The sequence below is a fragment of the Camelus bactrianus genome, chromosome 18 (genome assembly GCF_048773025.1).
Source record: "Camelus bactrianus isolate YW-2024 breed Bactrian camel chromosome 18, ASM4877302v1, whole genome shotgun sequence".
Classification (NCBI taxonomy): domain Eukaryota; kingdom Metazoa; phylum Chordata; class Mammalia; order Artiodactyla; family Camelidae; genus Camelus; species Camelus bactrianus.
Window position 1 is genome coordinate 12,399,630 of NC_133556.1, and position 27,537 is coordinate 12,427,166.

Sequence of the window (27,537 nt, forward strand, 5' to 3'; positions counted from 1 at the left end):
GAAAACTGAATTCTGCTCCAAGGGTTTTCTGTTTCTGATGTTCACACCACAGAAAAAAAATGCATAAGCTGGTAAATATGGGTCTGTGAGCCAACAGAGAGCAGACTCACCGTGTCGTTAGGACAGAAATGTGTCTCCTTTTTTTGCTCAGGATGTAGGCTTTTAAAACTAACGATGCACTTATAAACTGTAAACCTTAAGGATTTTGGATTTGGCAAATTTGGAATTTATGATAATTTGATGCAAGTAGGGCCTAAGTCTCCCTCTTCATTATCACTGAAAAAAAAAAAAAAAAGAGCTGCCTGGGCAAAAGAATTGGGTAAACAAAATTACAGAGCTATGTTTAAGTAACTTGAGGAAACAGAAAACTGCTAGGGACTTTGGCAGCTCAATTGAGGGTATAAAAGGATGCTAATTATCAATGTGTCTCAAAGCTTCCATTCAAAAACACTTTTAAAAAGTAGCAGTTAATTCCAACTACCTTCGATACACAATAGTGTGGGGAAATACTGGGATAAAACCCCACTTCATGAAAATGCCTCGGTAATGCGATACCTCTAACGAATTCAGGCTGACCGTCCCCATAGAGTCCAAAATGATGCAGTTGAACCAAATGTGTAGCAAACAACATGGCCATCTTTATTAATTTGGGTCTTCTTTGCGGTGAGGGGTAGGGGCAGGGGTAGGGTTAAGCCAGGAGTCATCACTGCTGTTTGATCGTCCCCTGGGAAGGCAGGCCAGGTCCTCCCGGTCTTCCGAGCCCTTGCTCCTCTGCTCTCTGGAGTGTTTTCTTCTGCTACCACACTGATCGTTCCATCCCTAAAGCCTCTAGGACAGAATCTGTGGGCAACAGCGACAGCTGTGATTCTCCGTGACCTGGATGAGTTGGCAAGGATAGGTGGGCAGATTCCGGCAAGTTCTAAAGGCGTGAGCCATCCACAGAGACAGCTGTGACTCGGAAGATGTAGGAAGCAGATGTCACTTCCTCGGCCCTGCTGTCAGCTAGAAGGAACTTCCCTGCCCCGAGGGAGAAGAGCTGGTCACAGCCTGGTCCCGGCTCTGCAGCCCCGGCCTAGGCGGGGCAGTGCCGCTCAGAGGAGGCGCGGTCAGGCTGGAAGCCAGCACGGGCTCCAACTGCGCGGCGGTTCCAGGAGCTGGACCGGGGCTCCTGAGACAGCCTGCTCTTTGTTCTCATTAACCTTCTGTCTGGGGGAAGCGGGTCCCATTCCCCCAGCCAGGAGCCCACCTCCCCTGGCCCCAGGCAGGGCTTCACCTCCACTGGGCCTTCCACCAAATCCAGTTAGTCCCTGGCTCCACTTCCTCCCATTGGAAAGGAGGGCGCTGTGCACGGATGTGCTTCTGGGGGCAGACCCTCCATACACTGGCCCCGAGAGAGGCGCTGCACAGAGGCACATGTTTAGGAGGGAATCGAGCATCTCTAGCCCTTTTCCTCTCATGCTACCCATCTGACATCAGTGCCTCTGGTCGGTAACATCTCTGCTCTCAGTCACTTAAAAAAATGAAGTTTAAATACTAACTAGAAAAGATACTTGCACCCCTATGTTCACTGCAGTGCTAATTACAATGGCCAAGACACAGAAAGTGTCCATCGATGGATGAATGGACAAAGAAGATGTGCCATATATACCAGATACGTATATATTTCAATGAAATACTATTCAGACATTAAAAAAAAGAGAAATCTTGCCATTTGCAACAACACAGATGGATCTTGAGGGCATTATGCTAAGTGAAATAAGGCAGACAGAGAAAAACATACACAGTACGATCTCTCTTATATGTGGAATCTAAAAACAAGCAAACAAAAACCGCAAGCTCACAGGTACAGAGAACAGATTGGCGGCTGCCAGAGGCAGGGGGTGGGGCTGGGGCTGGGGGTGCAGAGTGAAATGGATGAAAGGGGTCAAAAGGTACAAACTTCCAGTCATAAAATAAGTAAGTCCTGGGGATGTAGCATACAGCATGGCGACTGTATTAGTAATACTGGGCTGCATACTTGAAAATTGCTGAGAGAGAAGATCTTAGAGGTTTTCATCGCAAGAAAAAAAAAATCTGTAACTCCGTGCGGTGACGGACTTAGTGTAGTGACCGTTTTATCACACATACAAATATCAAATCATGATGTTGTTCATCTGGAAGTAATATAATGTGCGTCAGTTATATCTCAGTTTAAAAAACACCAAAAAAAAAAAAAAAGCACGCAGAGTAACACCAATGTCGGAGTGAGTACGTGTACCCCCCCTCCCACTCAGCACCCCTTGTGAATTTCCCTGGCGTGCTCCGCACCCAGCGGCGACCAGATGCTTCGTGGGAAACGCCCGTGCTCGTGAGGCTCTGTGCCCTGTGGTCCCCCTTCTGTGCCTGACGCGGCCCCGTCTTGCTCCTCTGGCCTCTCTTCCTGTCAGTTCTAGTATGAAGCACAGTATTACCGGCTGTAGGAAAGTGTTTCTGTTTGAGATCTCAAGTACGCTCTGCCTGACTTAAGGCTCCATGAGAGACAATTTGCACAACTGATTCAGAGGATTCTTGAGATAAACTTTGTTGGTGTTTTTTTTTCTTTTGGTGCTCGGGCCTTGGTCAACACTTGATTTTGTCTGGACAATGATTTCAATCAAGAACAAAAAAGTGTCCCCGGATAGAGTGGTGTGAAACAGATGAGGGTAAAGAAAAGGCCGCCCAGCTGGTCATGCCAGTGACTGAAAGGTCATGGCCACTGTCATGTCCCCGAGCAGGGCTGATTGAGAAGCCAGAGGAAAAGGCAAATTTGGCAGCTGGACTGGACATCCTAGGCAGCCGTTCCTTCAGAGAGGGCAGTGATGGGGATGGTCCACCACTCCCAATGCTAAGCGATGCTCTTTGTATCAGAGATGTCCCCTCCCCAAACACAGACATAGCAAGGGACTCTGTCCTTGAGCAACAGTTGCCTCGACAGACTCCTACATGGAACCTGGCCCAGGCTCACATCAGCTGGGAAAAGAGGGCTGGATGGGGGAAGGGCTGAGGTGTCCCCAGAGATGGGAGGTGAACTAGGTCCTGCCTTGGACACTTGGCCTATTTGTAAACACATGTGCTTGGCGAGGACTTCTAACCTAGAGGAGGTTCCCTGCCTCCTTCCACCGGATTTGACAGTCAGAGGGGCTGGCGTACGGCATGCAGCCTGACAGACCTGTCCCAGGGGTGACAAATCAGAGGATAACAATCACTCACCTTCTCAAAAAATCCTATAAATGATATAGTAGAAACAATCAAAGGAACAATTCCTTGCAATGAGACCAAGAAAAACATTATGGCCACTCAGCCAGCAAAGTTATCAGATTCAGATGGAACAGAACAGGTCTTCCAGGCCTTGTAGAAAGTCAGATCTCACTGGAGGGTGCAGGAGAGAGCAAGAAAGAACAGGCAGCAGTGTGAAATGGTTGGGATTCTTTTGAACATATAAATGAGGCGGCCAAGAAAGTACAAAGAATCCAATCAAGTAGGGTTAAATGTTCCATCTAGTCTGCAGGGTGTACAATCCACACTGAGTTGCCCTGTCATTGGACACACTCACCCATGAAATAAACAGAAATTTGAAGAGAGATTTACTGAGTCCCCCTGAAGAATCACAATAGCAAAAATTGCAAAAAAATATGATGTTATGAAGGGGAACACTTTGTGTTATATATAGAAGGGTTAATTTGCTCCCCAAGAACTGAGAAGAGCATCTGGGTAATGCAACCAGTTCCAGCATCCAGTGATGCCGGCTAAGTCAGTTTAAGAAATAAACCATAGACTTACAAATCTTGCAGTTACCTCGCCACACTGTCCAGACAGTTTTACTCATTTTATCTAGATTCCTCTACAGGGGAAAAAATGGACCTCCTCTCTCGCCTGGGGAGGTGGTGATTTGGCATGAGTTTGTAACAATCTCTGCATAAATTATTCTCTCTACCTTTGCTAGTACCCAGGAGGACTGAGTCACCCAGAGGTAGGAGTTGAACAATGAATCAAACCAATCAATAAAAAAAAGACACACCACCGAACTGGAAATCTGGCAAAGAATATGAACAGGCAAATCACAAAAGAGAAAACCCAAATGGCCAATACGCAGAGGGGGGAAAACCAATCACCCTCTCCAGGGTGAGAGGCAGAGCAAACTGCAACGACCATGAAACTACCATTTCACACTCTGCATCTTGGCAAAGATGAAGTTGCCAAGGATGCTGGAAAGTGGGGGCCGCAGGATGCGCCGGTAGGGCTGTTAAATCGAAACAAGTTCTTAGAAAACAAATGGCCAATTCTTAATGGAGATGAAGGCGTGTGTCTCCACAACACAGCGATTCCAACTGCAGGTATGTGTCCTGCAGAAACTCACGCACAGGCACTTAAGCAGATTTTAATAGCGGCACTACTTTGTAAGAGGGAAGACCCGGAAGCAATCTAAATGACCGATGGGATGAGATGGACTGTATCACTGACGGTTCGATGGGCCACTTCGCAGCACTGAAAATAATCAAGATCTACACACATCAACATGCATCGGTCTTAAAAAGCATCTTGAGTAAAAACAAAAACCCAGCAAGGTACAGCACTACACCATTTAGATGATATGTTAAGATGAGCTCTTGCTTGAGACACACAGAGTGTGTGGGAGTCTGGCTGAGTGGCGCTGAAAGTCTTGATCTTTGCAGGCACCACCTCCAGTCGATACCGTTTATCTAAAGCTGTAAAATAAAGGATTGTTTACAGAACTTTGGCATAATGGAAGAAAGGGAGGAACATGAGCCCACGTCTATAATATTTAATTTCTTAAGAAATTCTGAAGAAAATACTGCACCCCGTTGCCTTTCGTTCAGTCTGAGTGATATGTTATGTAGCAGCGTGTTTGTTCCACTCGCTCGGTGCTTTTCTGTATGAGTTGAATATTTGATCCTTAAGAGTCTCGTGAACAACAACAAAAAAATCACAGGCTGCCAGGGTTTTCATCTGGCGGCAGTGTGACTGGGACTAGGTACACTGTAAATGGGCAACAGAGAACAGTGGTGCTCTGGTGACGTCCCAAGGGGTGCTTGCTCAGAATCCTGCTACCACTGCTGTCAGGCCGATGGCCCACGTGCTGTCACCCCAGCAGAGGCAGGAGGCTGTGAGGACTGGGGAGTAGGACCCAGGGCTGGAGGCTGAAGGACACACAGGCTACACTCCCGGCTCGGGGGCCCGAGGGTCTCCCCGGTTTGGGGAGTTGAGCAGGATGGGAGGGGCGGTCTGGGCACAGGTGGACGGTGCGGAGGCAGGAGGGAGGGGGATACGGTCAGGACTGCGGCTAGCTTGGGACGCTTGCTGGGTAGGCTTGTGAGGGCGTTGCCAGGGGCACTGGGCTGAAGCGGTGAGCAGGGCAGACCAGAAGGGGTTGTGGAATCCAGGCCTGTCCTGAGGGAGAAGTGGAGCTTTTGGAAGATTTAGAGCAGAGGCATGACCTTGAGGGATCATCTCATTCAGTTTCTTGCCTTGAGGCAGATAAATGTCTAAAGCTTTCTGGATGGCGGGCCTGTCTCTTCTGCAGCGTCTCCAAGGACAGACTCCGCCGTCCCCATCCTTCATCTCTCACAGCGTTGGGGCAGCTACAGCTGGGAGTGGAGAAGGTGACTGCAGCAGGGCGAGGCAGACGGGGAAGGCAAAACGGCAGCTCTGGGGGCCAACAGGCATGGGGTGGGGTGGCGGGGACGGGAGGGGTGGTGCATCAGGCCCGCAGAATGCGGTGTGCCCGGGTGTGGCAGCCTGCGCCGGAGGGTCTAATGATGACAACCATGATGGCCAACGTCAGCGTCAGTATCATCAGCATCGTTATTACGCAGCCAACACTGATGACGCTTGCCATGTGTCAGGAAGTGACCCAAGGGCTGTACACGGTTCAGATAACCCTATGAAGCAGGTACTCTCTCCCCATTTTAAAAAAGAGGAAAATGAAGCAGAGAGGAGGAGACGGAGTCTGGCTGTGGTCCCACAGCTTATCAGAGGCAGACCCTGAGTTCACAAGCAGCCTACGATCCTAACCATGACACTACATGGCATCTCAAAAAGGAACATTGGGAGAGTCCTGCCAGGCAGAGAAACATTGGCAGAAGGGTACCTCGAGGAGGAATCTCAGCATCCCAAGCCCACTGTCCATGTGGAACGGGTCTCTCTCAGAGAATGGAGTCCACGCGCAGACCAGGATCTGGACCACGAGAGCAGGGCTGGCTGCAAGAAGTCTGTCTGGATGCTTGCTGCTTCGATCAATGTGGAGCACCGGAAACAGGAGGGAGGGGACTGAACTTACAAGATCTTCAGGAGCAGTTCCCATTTCACTCTAAACATCCCTGTCACGTGGATATTCCTATTACAGGTGGGGAAGCGGAGACTCCAAGAGGTTCAGTAACGGACTTACAGTCACACAGTAAGCAAGAAGCAGATCTGGGAGGAAGACCGTTTGCCTCAGAAGCCCTGGGTGTTTTCCTATTACCGCGTACTGCCTCCCGGGGTTTTTCCCAAGTATCCACTAACTGGATGTGAGTGCTGGCCTAGAGTCAAACTACATCTGCTTGCTAATTTCCCCAAAGAACACACACAGGGGTGAATAAACAGGAAAGACAGTCAGTACCAGCTGTGAACTGAAGATAAGAGAAGACCACAGGCCAAAATCTGGGAGGAATTTCCATTAACGGCCACGTTCCTGGGGATGAAGGTGGAAAGAAACCACCAACTGCACCCTCTGCGCCACAGGGGGAAACACACTGGCCTGAAGAAGCTGGGGAGCCAGGCTAAACAGCCTTTGTGCTCTTGCAAATCCCACAGGCTTCTTTCATTTACAAGCACAGTTGAAAAAAGCCAAAATGGATGGCAAATCAAAATTTAAAATTACGTTACAAATTTAAATTACATTAAGAAAATGACCTGCCATGACAACAAATGTAAATCCTAGAAACGTAAAAATTGTTTAATATTAGGGAAGTTATTAAGCATTACATCATATCAATAAGTCAAGACAGGAATAATCATGTGATCCTATTATTCGTGATTCAAACGACACTTGGTAAAAGCTATCATATATTCATGATGAACAAAACTATTGGTCAGTAAAATGTCAATTTCCTAACAGCACATTTCACTCTTCTTGTGTATTATTAATAAGCAGGTTTCAGTCAATACAAATGGAACTAAGATGGATACTGCCAGAAAGGAGGAAACAAAATCACTGCAACTTGTAGACAAAGTCACAGCAGACACAGCGAACCTAAGAAAATCCCTAATTCTCTAATGAGAATTTGCTAATTCTTTAGTGAGTGAATTCAGTAAGGAAGCAAGATAAAAGCCAAAATTCCAAAACTGCTTTCCACTACACTGGCAGAAAGTGATTAGAAACATGCAATGAAAAATTAAAATCCTGTTCGTGATAGAAAAATAGGAAAATAAAAATAGTGGTACTAAAACAAGCAAGTTTGGGGTGAGAGCGTGGCTGAGAGAGGGCCAAGGAGCTTGGTAAGAAGGGCTCACAGACCAGAGGGAAGAGCTGCTGTGGTCACCTCCCCCTGCCTTTCTGGCTGCACCCGTGAACCTCAGAAACTCGATCATGTGGCATTGAGATCATTGGAGCCACAGACAGGTGTGCCTAGCAAATACTGTATATCACTTATATGTGGAATCTAAAATAGTCACACTCGTAGAAGCAGAGAGTGGTTGCCAGGGGCTGGGAGTAGAGGGAAGCGTAAAGGTGATGGTCAAACAGTAGAGTTTCAACTGTAAAAAATTAATAAACAGAAACCTCAATTAGAGTGGGGAGACCAGTAGGGGGAGCTCTCATGTCCTGTGATGATAGCAGAGCACAAGAAGACCCTTCTTCCTCAAGAAAAGCCCTAGACTGTATACTTTAGCCCCCCCCCCAATCCCCCAGCTTCCTTTTCCTTCTATAAAAGCATTCTTCTTCCTTTGCCCTGCGGGAATTTGCACACGCCTTACCACGGTTGCAGACCTCAAATTACAATTCTCTGCTGATCCTGAATAAATCCATCTTTGCTGGAGAAATATCCGGCAGTCTGTTTATTTCAGCTCGACACAGTTATGCAAGAAAAGTTCTGAAGACCTATCATACAGCACAGTGCCTTCAGCTAACAATATTGCATACTTACAGATTGCTGAGAGGGTGGGTCTTAGGTTGTGTTCTTACCACACACACACACACACATACACACAACAACAACAACAATAATAATAATAATGGGGTGAGAGGAATCTTTGGGAGGAAATGGGTATGTTTCTAGCCTTCATGAGGGTGATGATCTCACTGGTGTACACTCAGCTCCAAACTCTGAGTTGTGTACATTAACTATGTACAGCTTTTACATGTCAATCATAACTCAATAAAATGGTTATTTTTTTAAGTGTCTCCAGGACACCAACCCCAAAGCACAGGTGAACCCCAACCCCTTCAAAGGTAGCCTACCTTTGGGAGCTACCTGTTGTGGGTTTTAGAGGATCCATCTGCCTGACCCCAAGAGGTCCCCACCAGCTTTGATGCCTGCCTTGTTCCTTGCTCTGCTTCCTCTGAACTTTAATGCAAGATTCTTCCCTTGACAGAATCGGTCCCCACCTAGGTAGCTTTGAAGGAGAATTCCATGCTTTTCTGAGGGTCTACAGTATATCCATACTACACATAGACCCTGCGTGTGAGATCTTTAATGTAAGTAGATGGAATAAAAGAAAGTAACTTTACATAAAAAGTGGGGAGAGTCCATCCAGAAGACACAATAATTGTCACTGGTGCCAGGACTTCCCTGGTAATATGACCAGTGCCCTTCTCCTCTTTGTGGCTGAGGTAACTTGCCAGCCCATCCCAGCCACAGACTCGAGAACCCATCATGATTTTATTTAGAAGGGATATTTCAAATTACTTTCAATTTCTTTTTTTTTTTTCTGATTATGAAACCAATTCAGGTATTCCCCTAAGGTGTGAGTTTTCAGCATCCTGACTGGATGTAAGGTGACTGACATGCTGGGGGCCCGCAGCCGGCCTGGGGTCTCCTGTGGCTTCCGCCGCAAGGGGCCACCAGGCGGCTGCCACTCAGGGGCCTCACAGGAGTTCCTTTCCTCCTGACGGCTGCTAGCTGTCATTTTCAGTCTACGCTTTTATACTCTCATATAAATTCTGTGCTTTACTTACCACAACAATGAGCATGTGGGTTAGAAAATCCAATCACTTTTTTTTTTGCCACCGAAAACAGTTGTTTTAATATGATTTTTGTTAATTTGAGATTTCGTTAACTTCACTTTATAATAACAGAATAGATCATCTGGTCGAATTGCAGACATTTTGGAAAATACACACAAGAATAAAGGAAACTTGCGTTCACTTTCATTCCATCCGTAAGCATCAGGATCGTCAGAATTACTCCATCCCCCCAGCTTTTGTCTCCGTGCATGTAATAGACGCAGACCAGCAATGTCATTACACTGTAAATTAAATCTCTAGGCTGCCAAGTGAAAACGTTGTTTTAAATAACAGGACAATCTTCCATCTTTGTCTACGTGCATTTTTCTACGTCTCTGACTAATTTCATACGGTGAGAGTCTCAGATGTAGGATTATTTTTAATCATAGGGTTTAACTCTGGAAAAGTTGCAGCTTAGTATCACCAAATCGTTTTCAGAGAAGGTTTACAATTTACATTTCCACCAGTAGCACGTGCGTTTGCCCATTTGATCACACTCTTGATAGCACCATTATCATCTGTTTTATTCTTCTCTAATCTGATAGGTGAAGACTGTTACCCAATTACTATTTTAATTGACCGTTCTTAGATTTCCAGTGAGGCTGAAAACTGTTTTAGTACGTGCGTTGAAAGCATTTATCCCATAGAACTGTCTTATTCCTTATCCCATGTATCTATTGTCTATCTAGAGGTTTTCATATTGTTTCAGAAATGCTCTTCGCATATGTCTTAGACTATTCATTGTTGTATTTTTTTTCTTGCTTATTACTTTTTGAAATATTCTTTCAACTTAATAGTTTAATAGTTTTTGTTTATGATCCTTCCATGGCTTTAATGCTTAGAAAGGCATTTCCTACTCAGAAAATTAGTTCTATATTGACAAGTAATTTCTCCATCTTTTAAGAATAATTAAAACTTATCCTTATATAGACTAAAGACCAATTACCCTGATGAATATGGATAAATGAAAGACAAACCCAAATTACCAAGGTCTGAGCCGGATCAATAAGCCCAACGAGATGCCTGCCCCATACGCCAGGATGGCTGAAATCCCAGTGGCACTCAGACCTGAGCAGGCGTCAGTCACCGGGAGGGCATACGGAAGCCCAGGTGCTGGCCCCACCCTGGAGGTTCCGATGCAGTGTTTCCGGGGTGGGGTCCAGGCATTTGTATTTCTAACAAGTCTCAAGTGATGCCGGTGCTGTTGGTTCGGGAACCGCACTTTGAGACCCACTGCTGACGTGAGTGAGTTCCCTACTCCATACTTCTCAGGCAGTCACATCGCTTTGGGGATTCACGCGCTCGCTGTCAGTCTGACAGGACTCGTGATGGGCATAGCTACTGAAAGCTGTTTAGGTTTCATTAGATGATTAAGAACTGAAGAACAGCAGCTTTGGATCCAAATCCTGACAGAGTGGCACGTTGACAAAATATTGCCAGGAGAATATTTCTGTTGGTGCCAGATTTGATGGGAGGAGAGACTCTGCCTGCCGGAATGCAAGTTATCTCTGATAACAACAGTAAAGGTCCTGGTATTTGTAGGTCTTGGCCTCATGCAACAAATGCCTCACGTGAATGAACATGATTTCTTCTGTTTTATTTGCTTTCTCGGCAAGTTTTACCAACAGCCAACCTCATGGGACAGGTAACCTACAGTTTTATGGATGAAAAATTGTAGGTATTTAATAGGTATTTGACTAGCTGAGGACTATATTTTCTTTCTCTATTTTTTTTCTGATTATAGAAGTAACGCATGCCCACTGTGGAGATTTTGAAAAATACAGAAAGATATAGTCATTCATCATCCTATCACATATGAAACAGCAGTGTCAATGTTTTGATATATTTTTCTCCAGCTCCTTTATGCATAACAGATTTGGGGTCATACTATACCTGTCGCTTTGTGTAGGGTTTCTTTCCTGTGCTGTAAACATAGAATGTCAAGTGCTCTCAACTGGCCATGAGTCAAGAATTTTAAACCCAGCTCCCAGCCGATCTCAGCCATGGCCCTGGAACCAACAAATAAAGTGTCCCAAGCAAACGCTGGGACCTGGGCTACAGAGGACTGGCCTTTGGATCAGAGCATGGAACAGAGATCAAGAGTCCAAGAGCAAAGTAGAAATGGAAACCAGAAAAGACATGAGGCCAGAGTAAGAACTTGGGATGGAGAGACAGAGGCCAAGCCGGGAGAGGTTCCCAGGGAGCAGCTGCAGGTACTGTACTGCACCTGCTGTGTATTAGCTCACCAGCTGGGGAGGAGTGGACGCCTGGAAAGGATGCTGAGCAGGCCTGTGGGTGGGGAAGTCAGTGTGACAAGCAGGCTTTGATCTGGACCAAATCTGGGGACAGGTGCCCTGTGCACTTTTGTGTTAGGATATCTTGCAGTGCCTCGGACATAGCACACAGCTGAGAGAGAAGCCAGCTCTGATGATGAGCTTGCCAGGAGCAAGCAAAGGCTGGGGACATTTAGACAACACTCTCGAGCACCCACAAAGACCAGGGAGTCCTGTGAGTTTCTTACTTCTTGACCTCTAGCCCCAGACACATTCCCACACATCCAGCACCATCCAGTGAACAGATCATTTTGCTTAAAGATTACTGTGTTTCATTTCTTAAATCAGAAACTCTAAATGAGTGAAGTCTTAGTGAAAGAAGTTTGATTGTGAATAAGGCAAAAATTTGAGCCAAGGAGCCAAGGTGTTTAACCTGCACTGTCCAGAACCCACTGTAAGACACCAATGGCTCCACTCTCCTTGCTAAGGGCGAGACTCATTTCTCTTTCTTCAGAGGGAGAAGAGTTTAACAGAAGTGTTGGCTGGACCCTGGGATAGATCAACAGAACTGTATGATCTCCTATGATCCCTGTCATCACCTTTGCCATCGGATGCTGTCTGCAAACTGTTGGCAGAGCACAGCTGCGCACGGCGCTGGAGGTCAAGGAGCAGAAAAGATGCAGGGTTGCGTGGAGACCCAGGTGAACCTGAGATGCAGATACTCTGCCACGTGGGAGCATCTACTGCATTAGAGACACATTCTTGGGCACAAGTGGCCTCATGGTGTGCAGTGCGAGTGACAGATGGAACCAAGTGACTTAGAGGACCCCACTTTTCTGCAGTTGCAATGAACCAGAAGCATTGAGCTTGAAAGCCCTCCCCGGATTCTGGGTTTGGTCCCCTCAGCCTCTCCCTCCCCTCCTCTCCACCATTAACATATACCAAGTCCTCAGGCTGATTTCAAACACAGTATCACAAGTCCTGCTCAAATACATCACTGCAGTAACAGCAAACACACAGGATTTTGAAGAATGCAGGGTAAGAAGACCATAAGAATTTCACAGGTTATTATTTGCTGCAGAAGAGAGAGGTTCTGAACTGGCTGCCAAGAAATCAGTGAGTCTCACACCCAGAGGGCCGAGTACCCTAGGAAGACGAAGACTCTGGGGTGTGGCCCTTAGACCAGCCTCCTTGGGAAGGAGGCTGGGGTAGTAGCCAATGACATTCCACCTTCACTGATACTAATTTCCTGCAAAGAGCCAGGGGCTCGTAACTTTCGGGATGAGCACCAACTGATAAATAGCTGTTTTTTCGCAGAATCCCATTTGATTTTATTTTACCCTTGGCACTGTAGGCTAGAGTGCCAGTAAGGAGCAAGCACTGGAAGACAGATTTAATTAGCAAGATGAGCCTAGGGCCTGGTGGGATCACTTCTCAGAACACAGAGAACAGCCACGGTCACGGTTTTCCTCTAAGGTAGGAAGAAACCAAAGCCTGCAGAAAATGAAAGGCTGTGACAGCAATGTCAGATCTGAAGTGGAAGCCCAATTATAGAATCTTTCCCCTTTCTGGTACCTAGTCTCCAAGGTGGCCCCCAATGGCTCCTGCCTCCGGGTATTTACTGGGAAGCAGTCCTCTCCCCACTGAACAGAGATGACCTGTGTAACCACAGGACACTGCAGAAATGATGGAGTTTGATTTCCAGTGCTAGGTCATAAAAGGCATCATGGCTTCTGCCTGGTACTCTCTTGGGTCATTTATTTTTCTGGAAGCCAACTGCCACGTCATGAGGACACTCAAGCAGCACCATGGAGAGGTCCACATGGCGAGCACCTGAGGCCTACTGCCAACATCTAGCATCACCTTGACAGTCACATGCATTTGAGCCACCTGGAAGCACACCCTCCAGCCCCAGTCAAGCCTTCAGATGATCACAGCGCCAGCCAGCATTTTGCCTGCAATCTTCTGAGAAACCCTGAGCCAGAAACACCCAGCTAAGCTGCTATCGAATTCCTGATGCACAGAAACTGTGAGAGAGTACAAATTCACTGTTTTATGTCACAGGCTTTTGGGGTAATGTACTATGCAGCCATAGATCACTAATACAGCTTTCCAAGTGTACCATCCTGTCTGTTTCCACAGGAAATTGATTTCATCCCTCATAGAAAGCCTTGTCAGTGTTCTCAAATGGATGGTCTTCTCCTTTCTAAAATATCACTCCCTCCAGACCCGTCTTTCCTCAGGCCCTAAATCCATTCCACCAGCAGGTCCTGAGGTCCTTCCCTTTAAAGTAGACCTTCCTCGTGGTCAGTGACTTTCCTTTGCTGACTGTCTCTACCTTTTTCAAACTCTCATCCTGACCAGCCTAGAATGCTCTCTTTCCTTTCTTTTCTCATTAACTCCCTCTCATATTTCAAGGTTTGAAGCAAGTGCACACACTTCCTGAAGCTTTATCTGACCCCTCAAGACCACGTGTGTCTCCCATCTTGAACTTCTATTTGTTCTACTCAAAACAATAGTTACTGAGAGCCTGCTGACTACATTGGGCGAGGTGCTGAGGGCACCACAACAATGAAGTCCCTGCTGCAAGGAGATTACAGACTAGTAACCATCACACTAGCTCATCACTTCTTTGTTCTCTCTCTCTTAATTGTGTTTCCCCAACCAAGTTCTTAAATAGTCAGGACTGTCTCTTAAACGCCTTTTGTAAACCTCATAGTGACTACCAGACTATGGGGCAAGTAACAAGTTCTTACTAAGAACTTGTAGGTTACATGCAAGATGGGAAGCAGAGTAACACTAGAGATACATGTCAACCACAATCCTCATCTAGGTTAGAGAAAAATACATTAAGAAACCATGCTCTGTTTGAATGGCGTTTCACTAAACAACAACTCAATTTAACTTGACAAATTATTTAAGTCAAATTTTTAAATAATTATTGATGAGCCATGCCCCAAATTCCACGATCACAAAATAATAGTCATATTTTAAGATTAAGGAGCTAATATAAAAATGATGTATAGCACATTAATAATTTGAAGGTAGATATTTGAAATTTCCTAAGAGATTTTACAAGACAGAAATAGAAAAAAATGAGAAGCATCAAATATAAATTTTTAGATAAAACCATTCTGTCCTATTAAGAGTTTTGATAGGATCCAAACACACAAGGCGACTGTGCCAACTTCCCAGCAAGGATCTCCTGGAACCAAGGACACAGTGGGCTCAGGTAACATTAGTGTCCTTTCTAAGTGACTCTTGTGAATCAGAAGTGGAGGAATCTCATTTCTCCAAAATGTAAAACTGTTTTTGTTATAAGGAGAAAAGAGGAAGCTATTTCACTCCTCCAAGCCAACCACTCCTGAGGTGGTTTCCTGATTTTTGGTCACAAAAGCCATTGAGTATAGTTTTGATTTCTTGTTCAGAGGACCCAGTATGGATCTCAACTTAGACATCCTGTTTAAGGAATGTATGTCATTTGAGCCCAGAAGAGATCTTCATGTGCAGAACAGAAGCTCAAAAACTCAGAGTCAAACATCAATCTTACACACGTTTACTGTCAAACTTCATCTTTAAAAAAAATTCTCACTTACCTGCCAAAATATGCTATCTATTGTGTTTCCGAGAAAACCATCGCGACCTTCAGAAGACACCAGTTTGGGGCCAAGGATTGTCATGAATTCATCAAAATCCACCTGGCCATCCCCTGGAAGAAGAAGATACAAATACAAGTTGAAAAGTAGTTGAAATTGACCTACCCAATGAAATAAGCATCTCCATGCTTTTCTCCTTGGCATGACCTCAGTCAATGAAGAGCTGAACCCATTACTGAAAATTGTGCAATATTCTTAAAACACCAAAAGAAATACAAGAAACTGGCAAGGACTGGTACCTCCAAGACAACATAGTCCTAATCATTTGTCAATATTTCTGTCTAAATACTCAACTGGTACCTCCCACTTAAATAGCCACAACGTTACACTTGCTGTACCTCCTGGACCCCAGCTGCTTGGCTGTACCTGAGAGAAATTACAGCTCCATCCCTATCTCTTCCTTCATCCTCATCAATCACGCATGAATTTAGACATCAAGTCTTACTGGTTTCACTTCTTAAATAACTATGGCTGGTCTACCTGCCTTGTTAAATCAATTGCTAGTCCCTTTCCAAAAAGACTGTGGTGGGAAAATGCTTCCAAGAATGAACGTTCCTAGTTACAGTTATAATGTTCCTAGTAAAATGGTTTGTGCCCTCACACTCTCCACACCACCTTCCATATGGTTGAGTTTACTTCCCCCAAAGCATATCTGATCATGCTTTATAAACTTCAATGGCATCTTTGACCAAAAATAAGGAAACCACCTCAGGATAGTATTCAAGTCCCACTATTCCTTTTGGCACTCTTTTGTTCTCCACCTCTGCCCCAAATGCCATGCTCTTTCGGAGTGCCATGCCTCTGTGTATGCTGTTCCCTCCATCCAGATGCCTTCTCTGTGTGTCTACCTGGGGAAGGCCAACCTGTTCTGTAAGATGGAACATAAATACCATGTTCTCCTTCTGTATTTTTCCTGACCCTTCCTCATCTCACTAGACAGCGTTGGACAAACTTTCTTCTGTCTCTCCAACTAACTTAATGTGTATCTATCTAGAACTTACCACCCTACATCTCAGTCACTAATCTGCATGCTAATCTCCCACCTGGCTTGTGAGCTCTGCAAGGTCAGGGACCCAGTCTGAAATGCCTGTCACCCCTGGTGAGGTCCCACAGTTCGTAAGAGCTTTGAAGCTCGCGGGCATGAATCACTGTTTTACGAAGACCTCACAAGCCCTTAACTACAATATGTCTGTCAGACTGGGTCACACAAGCTTCTGGCCGTAGTGCAGAGGGCACCGCTCTCTCTCACTTGGGAGCCTGATGGGGTTGGGGATCCACAGGACGCAGCAAAACACCTGCTTCTCAGCCCTGGGAGAACGAGGCCATCTTTAACAATCTACATTCTGGGTAGGAAAGAGACCACCCACCTCTCCGAAACCTCCCCTCAGGGTGACAGGAGATCAGCCTGTGGAACTGGTACATTTCAAGGGTCCACAAGGAACTCTGGTCAAAGTCAGCAGGGCGTGCTCCCAGAGGGAGCCCTTGGCTGAGAACCCCAAACCCGAAGCTGACAAGTGGAAACGAAGCTCCAAACTACATCCTGGCCTCAATGAAAGGGGCAGCTTATCCACTACTCACAGCTTCGGCCAGAGGGAAGGTGCTAGGGGAGGGGCCTCAGGACCCTCTGGGCAGTGCCGGCTGCAGCACAGGGGGCTTGGCAGAGACTTTCCGCTCCTTGGAGGAGAGGTCTGGTTCACAGGAGGATTTGCTTCTACCCCCTTAACAGAAGACATCCGGAACCTCAGATTTTTTATTAGTCAAAATGTGATTCTCCACCCCCAGACCCTTTTAAACTATCATTGAGCAAAGGGAGATCCCTGCAGGCCCACAGTTGGAAAAATAATCAAGGTGGGACCCCCTCACCTCTGTCTTTCTTAGGATATTCTTAGTACTGGTTCCTGGGTGTGTGTGTACATTGCACCTTCTCTGTAGACTTTCAGTATATGAAGGCTCCTCCCGCTAACACACAGCTCAACACCAGTCCTACAAGCAGTGCAAGGTTCTATTTGGATTTAGACTGAGGAAAATCTCTCTTCAGCAGATCCTAGTCTAAAGGGAAAACAGGCCTGGGAGCACCCCACAAGCTATCAGTGCCGCTCCCAGAAGTCTAGCCTCCATGTCTCCACCCCCTCACTCCATCCATTGCAGGAGAACTGAGACAAATACAACCTCAGAGAGAGGCTTTTCACTAAGTGTCTTATATGAAAACCACCTCCAGGATGAGGCAAGGTCTGGGAAGTCTGATGATGATCTTAATATCTAACATCCTGAGCACTCATGATGCAATGGGCATCATTTAAAGAAACTGCCACACCCTAGTTAATTTAAGCCTGCCAGCAGGCCATTCTACAGATGAGAAAATTGAGGCACAGAGAGGTTCAGTAACTTGCAGAAGCTCACACCGGGGAGCAGAGCTGGGATTCCAAACCCAGCAGTCTGCCTACGCTGTTGCTGCCTGGAGGTCGGGTGACATATGGACTCTGTCAGGAACCCTGTTTCGTCTGATCCTGTTACCGAGTCCAAACTGGTTCTCCTCGCCATATGACAGGCCAGTAAATAGGGAGACAAGGTGTTGGGGCAAGGTATAATGACTTTATTTGGAAAGCCAGCAGACCGAGAAGATTGAGGACTAATGTCCTAGAGAACCATCTTCCCTAAGTCAGAATTCAGGCCCCCATGTATATTAAAAAGGGGAGGGGGTGTGGTTGGTTGGTGCGAACTTCTTGGTGTCGGAATCCTTTGTTCTTGCAGCTGTCCACGTGGGTCAGGTCATGCTGTTCCTGTAAACCTCCAACAGGACAAATGTTATTCTCTGTTCTGCAACTTTTTATCTCTATATGAATGGAAAAGTGTTATATCCTTAAAGGTCAGAGCCCTGCGAATGGGCTGTCCTGTATATTTCAGCCCATAGGCAGCATTCTTTTATGAAAGGTGCAGAGCCAGCGTGACTCAGCACAGGAGACAGAGCACAGGGCGAGAGCTAGAGGAACGGATCTCACATGGAGTCAGCTTTGTTCTTCCCTATTACGATCCCAGCATTCCCTGGCCCGGGAGTCTATGGCAGCCTAGCACAGAGGAGCAAACTGAAATCTAAGTTGCTCCTGGTTTAGCTACTGGGTCTCAGGTCAGCTGCCAGAGGTCCTTCTTAAGCATTTTAAAGAGTGATAATAAGCAGCAGGAAATACCGATTTAACATTTGCTCTGTGCCCGACACTGAACTCCAAGCCTTACGTATATCATCTTGTTTGATTCTACTGTGACTAGACACCGCTCTCCATGTTTTAATCATGGGAAAACTTCCGCGAGAAGAGGTTAAAAGTAACCAGGTCGAGGCCGTGCAGCTCACATGCGCCAGCTTGGGGATCAGCTTGGAACCCCTGATGTTACCTCCACGTTGCAAAGCCTCCCTCCGTGTCTGAGGCCCCTGCATAATTCCTGGCCCAGATTCATATCTCTCTTCAAAGTTTGAAAGTATAATGCGTTTTTCTATATGGGCATTTAGGAAGGAATTTAGTGGGAAATTGGGAGGATGGACTTTACAGACATGAATGCAAACAGCTACCACTTGAAAGCTATTTGTTCCCCAAATTGCCATTCTGTCTGCAGTCAGAGTCTCAGTAATTCTCCTGGGGTGGTCAGTTCTCAGAGGATCCCAGTCTGTTGCATACAACCCTCCAGGTATCTGAAAATCTGAAACCCCTTCCACCGAAAAGAATTGGTCTGAGGAATGAGGCCCGTGTAAGGCCTTTCAGGGTGACATCAGGCTGACATCAGGCTGACATCCTGGATTCACATGTCCCCTAAAGACAAGGTGGGTGTCTTCTCAGACCTGCCACCTTTCACAGAATGCAAAGCTTCCTTTGGTCACATTGTTTTGCAAATCTTGAACAAGCAAGCAAGTGCAAAGTGAAAGAATGAAATTCACTCCTACCAGGCCTCATTCCCCCTCCATGAGCTTCCAAATATCATGATCCACTTATCAAGACATGCAGGAAGCTAACCTGCCCAGGACGGCATCTGATTGCTTCCCACTGCTATGTAAGTCAGAGTAATGAACTTGAACGAGGGCAGGAAGCTGCGGGAGGGCCGCGACTGCACAACATTCATTAAGACCAACCAGCTGAAACTTCCACAAAGAGGTAAAATAATGATAAAAATCCCTGCAGAATAAAAGGAAGGAAAGGCAAAGTACAGAAAAAAACGGTCCTAGAAGGGTGACAAGGAGACAGATTAGGAGGAAGGAAAAATGTCTGCCTGAGACTCTGTTCAGATCAATTGACTCGACTCCAAAGGCACGCCTGCTTGCACGCCTGCTTGCACGGGAGGGATGAGAGGGTGGGCAACAGAGAGATGAACAGCTTATCCCCCAGGGGGTTGCAAAACATCACCCAGGACAAAATCAAGTAGGGGCCGTGACTGACCTAAAAGCACCGAGCTAAGGCAGCACCAAGGCGGGGAGCAAAGGCTCCAATTAGGAGATTCTCAGTGGCTCGGCAGAGAGTCCTGCAGAGAGAAGGTTCTAACCAGCAGAAAGAGATGAGGTGAGCAGACTGAGCAATGGTGGTGGGGGGGTCAGCAGGAAGGATGGAGGATGGTAGGGAGCAGCAACTGCCCGCCCTGAGTGCTGGGTCGACGGTTCTCATGGGAAGAGAGTGGGAAGAGATCAGCCCTGCTTGTCCTTGAGGCAGAGTCAGTGGCAAGTGTCCGAGTGGGGAGTGAGAGCATTACACACCACCAGCTCCCTCCCATGCAGTTCTTCTGCCTAATGCTTCAACTTCAACCTCAAATACAGTGTCAGGGGATGAACTGTGTCCTCCCCCACCGCAAAATTCATTGGTGGAAGCCCTAACCCCCAATGTCACTGTATTTGGAGATAGAGACTTGAAAGAGGTAATGAAGGTTAAATGAAGTCCTAAGGGGAGGGGAGGGCCTTGATCCAATTGGATTGGTGCCCTTCTAAGAAGAGGAAGAGACAGCAAGCACGCAAGCACCGGGGAAAGACCACGTGAGGACGCAGCCAGTGAGAGGGCAGATGTCTGCAAGCCAAGAACAGAACTGCACCGGACGCCAAGCCTGCCAGGACCTGGATCTCGGATTTCCAGCCTCTAGAACTGAGAGAAATAAATGTCTGTTGTTGTGGATGTCTATCAGGGGGAAAGGTGCATGGGGTGAAGTCTGGAAGAAATCAGGCACAAATTTCCAGAATTCTCTCCCAGTGGAGTCAACAGGAGGTGCTTAATTTCCCCAGAAATGTGAAGTGGCAACAGACGTGAAATCCTGTGTACCAGGAGAGCTCATTAGAGTCTCGCTGTCCAAGGTATTTATTGGGAACTAGTCATGGAGGCACTCTGTCCCTGGCACGTACTAAAATTCAAGACTCCCAGAAGGGATGCAGGTGCTTAACAGAAACCACACTGTAGGTACAGCTGAGGATCAGTGAGCCTCAGCTCTTATCTCTTAGGAATGATGGGAACCCTCCCCAAATCCAATGTTCCAGACCAGCCAAAGACTAACTGTGCAAGCAGGACTTTTTAAGGACAGCCTGTTGCGTTAACACTTTTTTGCACACATTTCTACCGTCATTCTAAGTTCCTGAGCCATTGAGCTAAGGCCACAGAAATCTATCAAAACCAACATTTATCCCTAGAACAGGAACAGATGCCCAGCTTCTCACGGTTCCGAGTTCCTGCTGTAGATCCCTCAGCTGCTGGTGACACAAGGTAGGGTCTTCCTAGATCTGCGAGGCTTCGGTCTGTGCAGCCCCGTGGCTCTGCCAGGATGCTGAAGGGGCTAGCTCAGTCTCTTCCTCCTCTGCTTCTGCTCACAGAACCTTCCGTACATCAAGTCCTCCTAGTTCCTCGTTCCCCATCCTCACCCTGTTGGTCAAAGCCGAATCGAGGCCTAGACAACCCTGAGCAATGCACCTGCCTCCAGCAAGCCAGCGTCCCAGGAAGCCTGTTTCCCACGTGAGCTGAACACTCAGCAGAGTTTTTACATCTGTTATAGAACACAGAATAATGGACCTAGAAAACACGCTTCTCCTTCCACTCTACATTCGAATGGGAAATGTCAGTGGACCACAGTAGAACAAAAAAGTCAGAAGGTAGTAGGGGTCAAGGCGGGGGTGGTGGAGGCTGGTGGCACCTCCCAGCACTGCCACTGCCCACTCTCACTTCTCCTCCAAAGAGGAGCAGGAGCTAATCAACAGGGCGGGCTCTCAGGCGGTGTGCAAAGTTCGTGCTCACAGCTGGGGCCCATTCCCTGGGATCATCTATGTGATAGGTTCATCAGGCTAGGTCTTGCCAGAGGAAGCCCAGCCATCCTACGCCCTCTCTTATTTTCTGCCTGGGGACACAAGCCATGAGCAAGAATGAAGATGAAGGGACATTTTATTTCTCATCCTACTGCTCTTATGCACACGTCTCCCTTGGGGATCCACATGCAAGAGAAACTGACAAGACAAGACAGACCATGCGTCTTACTAGTACCAAACTCCCCTTGTACTCCAACAGCAGCAAGGTCATTTCTAAACTTCAGAGAACAGTTTTGACTTAAAAGTTCTGAGAAAATGGATGCAATGACTGCAGAATAAGCTTGACGTCAGGATTAAGAAGAACAAAGACACTGAGCATCTTTTTACAGACCTGTTGGCCATCTGGATGTCTCCTTTGCAAAAATGTCTATTTAGTTCCTCTGCCCATTTTTTAATTGGATTGTTGGGGTTTTTCGGTTATTGAGTTGGATGACATTATTTAGGGTCCATACTCGCAACTAGTCGGGAAGTAAGTCCTGGAGATCTAACACACAGCCATTGATCGCAGCCAACAAAACTGTACTATAAACATTAAACTTGCTAAGAGACTAGATCTTAATTGTTCCCAACAATAGGAGAAAGTAATTATGTGACACGACCTGGTAATCATACTGCAGTATAAATATATCAAATTAAAAAAAAGAACAAAGATAGTTTCTAATGTGTCTTTGCTCAACTTTCCATTAAAGAGTCCAGGAAACTAGAAAAAGACCAAAAAAAAAAAAACAAAAAAATCACAGAAGTTCTAAAAGCTGAGGCTACCCATCAACCACTTGTAAAAATCTGGGGAAATGTTCATCGACCACAGCGCTGGTGAAGCAGGTGGAGAGATAAAACGGGTGGTCTGTGCAGGCTGCACTCTTGGAAAGGGTACTGAAGCACCCATCAAGAAGTGGTAGGAAGAGCCATGAGCACGATACACGGCCCTCCCCAAGCTCGGAGACCCGGACTCTGCAAAACCTAGAAACCCAGGCAACCAGTTCCCGAGCGTGCGTGCTTGGGTTGCTAGGAAGTCAGGCGCCTTGTCCTCGTCTCTTGTCACCCCTGTTCTCTCCTTCCCTGGTCCCCCACTTCCAGCTTCCATTCACAGGCACAAGCCCAGCATATGCCACGGGCAGAGGTTCCAGCATCGGCCAGCATCACGCTGCAGGCGCCAGTCTCCGCGCCCTAAGCAGAGTGGAGACAGGAGGAACCCAGAGCGTACTAAGTGTTGGGAACTGTTGTCATATTTTAATATACTGCTTCTTGATCATGATTCTTTAATCATAAATGCTTCTCAGATTTAGAGAATCGGTGAGTGGGAGCAAGAAAACAAAAACCCTGTCCAGTCCTCTTTTACTGAATACTTACTAGCCACCAGCAGCTGCACTAGGTATTGCCCGCTTCCAGCCCATAGCTGGAGTATTCTGAAACCCAAGTGGGAAAAGGAGGCAGTCCATGACACCCACACATGCTGGTGGTGGGCCAATACTGGGACCCAGGTCTCCATCGTTAAGAATTGAAAACTAAGGGGAAAAAATAGGGATTAGTCCAAAAGAGAAGAGAAACATTAAACTGAATACCCAAAGAAAAAAATTTACTTCCGAAAATCACTCCCTGTTAGAGACAGGAGGAAGCCTATGGCATGCCTGCTTTGTATTCCCAGTCTGATAGGTGAGAACAGCCCTATGCCGGCAAGAGGTGGTGCAGACATATGAGGATGAGGTGAAAAGACAGGAGGCTGAGACACAAAGAAGGGGGACCCGGCCTCAGCAGGGAGAAAGTGTGAGGACACTAACGATCCTCTGGCCAAGTCAAGTTGGGACCCGCTGGCAATGAACCGCAACTCCTAACTCAAGCCAGCAAATAGGTACCCGAACCCATTATGTGAGAGCCGTTGTGCCAGGCCTGGGATGTTGAGTTCTCCAGGGTGGAAATGAGCAGGCTACATTCTCCTACTCAAACCCAAAGAAACTAGGACTTCACAGTAAATTCTCAAGCAGAAATCCCTGTATCTCTCTGGAATTAAAAACACTCTCCTGACCAATGAAAAATATAAATTTGAGATAAATTTTAAAGAAAATGGCAATGAGAATACACTGTAACTCAACTATGTAAGTATTCATCAAAGCTGTCCTCAGAGGTAAATTCAAAGCATTTAAAGTAATTTTGTTATTTTAAAAGATAAAGGGTGGGAAGGAAAGAAAACATTCAAAGAAACATTTAGAAAAGAAGTGAGACAAAAAGATAATAGAAGTAAGGATATAATAAAATTGGGGTAAGGGCAGACTTAATTAACTGGGAAATAACACAAATAGACATGGTAACCACTGTATTAAAAAGAAAAGAGCGAATTCTTTGAAAAGAACTATAAAATGTATAAATTACTGGCATATCAAATTTAGAAAGATTCAAATCAAAATGCAACTGAGAGGGTATGTAGAAACAAATACAGAAGAAATAAACTCATGAAATACTTTGTAAAACTGAACGCTAATAGATTTTTTTAAATGGTTGTGGAACTAGTGCTTTTATTGAAAAAGAATAATTTATTGATAGTTATTTAAGAAAAGGTAGAAAAGCAATGGAATAAGATACAAGAAGTTGAAAAGTAATTTTTAAAAATACCCGAAAAGCTTCTCAAATAGGAAAAATCACATCCAAGTTTCTCATGTTTTCAAGAAACAGATACTCCTCATGTCACATAAACTATTCCAGGATGAAAAAAAGAGGACGTGTCAATATGATTCTGATACCAAAATACACAAAAGGAGAACAACTGGAGAACTCACTTACAGATACAGACAAAAATCCTAAAGCCTGAACTGGAAAATCTCATTTAAAATACATTAAAAGCACAGCGTACCATAGCCAAGTACAGACTATTCCAGGACTTGAGTACCTAATATTAGGAAAATCAATTAATATGAGAAATCCAATCAACAGATAGAATTAAAAAGCGGTGATCTCTATGGATACGGCAGAGAAGCTGAGTGAAATATAATATTCTTTCAAGACTTTATTTAAACTGGAAAAAGAACGATACTTCCTTGAGAAAGCAAGAGTGATCCGTCTCAAGGCGGCAGCAGGTCTCCTCGTCTAGGGAGGCATCCCCATTCCGATAAGCAAGACCCAGGCTTCTTGCTATCATTTTAATTCCACACTGTTCTCAACGTGCTGGCCAACACTACGATGCGAAGTGGAAGTGAGAAATACGACCTCAGAAACGGAGAAGACAAAATTATCACCACTCAGAGGGCAGTGGTGATTGTCCGTCTAGAAAGAACAACAGTAATTCTGGGGAATTTAGTAACGGCGGCTAGGCACCAGACACACATTTAAAAATCAATAGTTTTCTTGTGTGACAGCGGTAACCATTTAGAAAATTTAACAGAAAAAAAGAGCCAAGGGACTTCTGAGCATGCGGCAGGGCGGCGGGAGCCTCTCCCTTCTCCCTCCCAGCCTCCTGGCAAGTTCCCTCTGCTGTGGGCCAGGGACTTCCAGAAATGATGGGAGGGGAGGTGGCAGGACAGTACAGAGAAGGTAGTGAGGGTCCACACCTCCCAGGGGCCAGCAGAAAGGGGGCCTACCTCACCTGTGAGGCACCTGAGGAAAGGACCACACCTGTTCACATAAGCAGGTTGAGGGGTGGGGCAGTTCTGGACCCACTGACTCCCAGCATCTGGAGAAAATCTGCACGGTGGGCTGTGGTCTCCTGGCTCCTGGGTGGGGGAGCCCCTGCAGAGAGGGCTTCCTGCTGCAGCCTCAGAGGAGGACAGACATTTGTTCCCTGCTCATCCACAAGATGTGGAAACTGGGGGCTTCCCTCTACCTGTAACTTTGCCACTGACTTGGCTGAGAAGGAGGACAGAAAGGTAGAGGCAGGCAAAGAAAAGGCAGCTCATTTCAGGGGATGTGATGACAAGAGAGGGTGACCATTTGGAGCGTTTAGAGCACTTGGCTCCCACTCAATTATAGCTGGAGGAGGAAGAATCGAATGAGGACTTAGAGGAAAAAGAAAACAGAGAGGAAAGAAATACGAGCTCTCAGTGGAATTAGAGCAGAGCAAAGTCTCAGGAACCCTAAGGCTTGATTTCCAAAGATGCAAATTCACAGACACACTGTGATAGCGGGTGGTAAGGGTGGAGGGCTGAGACAGTCGCCTGGCAGGAGGTAAAGCCTCATGGGCCTGGAGCCTAGATCCCTGAGACTCCAGGTGAGAAGGACAAGGATTCCAGAGAAAGAACAAAAGAGCAGGTTGGGTGGGGGGAGGCTACTCCTGATAGCTAGCTGAGATTCACTGAGCTCTTCCACCTGCCAGGCATTGTGTTAGAGCATCGTGAATTAACGCATTCACAGCACACTTACGAGGGAGGTCTTCTTATTGTTGTTTCATGTCCTAAATCAGTGCAAGCAGGAACCAGGGAGGTTCTGCCTGATTTGCAGTGGCCAGACCTGGCTGGGTGGGGTCTGAATGCGGGCAGCCGGACTCCAGGGACCAGGATTTTAGCTACAAAGCCAGCAATGATTCATCAGTATATTGTGATTAAACAAATAATAGAGAAAATGACCCCCATCTAAAGAGGAAAGTTTCTAATTTATAAGCACAAGGAAGAGACAAAATAACCAGGAATAAACTTGAAAATAGTATTTAGGACCCATATGAAGAAACAATTTTATATATACAATTTAACAATAATATAATTATATTATTTATATATATTTTATATGTAAATGTCATATGTATGTTATATATATATATAGCTATACAATTTGAGTGAAATATTTTAAAAGCCTTTAAAGAAAATGGTAAATAATGCCATACTTCTTGATGGGAAGATTATTGTAAAGATGTTAATTGTTTCCAAATTAATTTATATGTTTAATGTAATTCCAGTTAAAAAGATCTCTATGGAATTTTTTTTGAAGCCCTCTCAGTGACTCTTAAGGTCATTTCGAAGAATGAGTAGGCAAGAAAAGCTTTAAAAATAATTAAGAACAGTAATGCTATAGCAAATAATAAAATGTATTACAAAAGCACAATAATGAAAAAGGATGTAAGAATGAACAGGTAAATAAAAGAGGACTGTTTGGAAATAAGCTACAGTAAACATAGATAATATAGAGAAATAAATGAATAGAAACTAGGTTTACTTGACAAATGGTATTGGGAAGACAGATTAAAAAAAATCAGTTTTCTCCTCATTTCATATTTGACTCTGAAAAGTTATATAGAGGAAATGTGCAGGTAAAATGAGGAATAACTTTTCTAAGCTTAAAATCAATAAAAGAAAAGCAGAGATCCAGACTTGATAACATACTCAGCATGTTAAAAACACGAGAGGAAATTAAATATTTAGCAATAAACTAGGAAAACCGTATGCAATAAAGATGGCAAAGGGATAATAACTGTTCAAATACAAAGGAATTCACTAAAAGACATAAATGCTACAGAATGTGCAGAGGTAATTCACAAAGGAAAAATGTGACTGGGAAACACGTGGGAAATGCTCAACTTCAACAGTGTGAAAATAAATGCAAATGAAAGCCATAATGAGATAGCATTTCCCACCGCCCTGGTACGGGAAGATTTTATTTTTAAGTGAGAAGACTCGGTGTGCAGTTTGCTGAGACTTCTCATTCCCACTGACGGGAACAGGCCTTGGCACAACCTTTCTGGATATTAATTTGGCAATGCCATTTAGATAAAAAGTTCCTCTTTAATGTTCTTTCCCTTCGATTCCATAATTTCTTTTCTGGATTCTGTCCTAAGGAGTTAATCAGAAATCTGAATAAATATCTCTGAACCATGTTGTTTCTTGAAGCATTATGTATAATAATGAAAAATGGAAAAGAATAAAGAACATTAATAGGAAATTAAAAATCAACATGTAGAAATAACATGAGTATTTTCTTCTAAGCAAATAAATAAACTAATTGAAATAATATTTCCCTGCCCTTTCTACTATTGGGAACATTTGCCAAGTTGTTAAAAACCTTTAAAACATAGCTGGTCATATAATATGTTACAGAGAGCCACAGTTTTCTCAGACAGTCCCCTATTTTTGGAAAGTC

At 45.4% G+C, this 27,537-nt stretch overlaps 1 protein-coding gene across 2 annotated transcripts in view; it reads right to left on the reverse strand.

The window, feature by feature from the left end:
- CALN1 (calneuron 1) overlaps positions 1 to 27,537 on the reverse strand; it is a 332,629-nt gene that overhangs the window by 111,586 nt on the left and 193,506 nt on the right. For both annotated transcript variants that reach the window (XM_074345982.1, XM_074345981.1), the window contains one exon: positions 15,111 to 15,223. In XM_074345982.1, the coding sequence (XP_074202083.1) occupies positions 15,111 to 15,223 (113 nt within the window). The remainder of the gene's footprint in view (positions 1 to 15,110; positions 15,224 to 27,537) is intronic.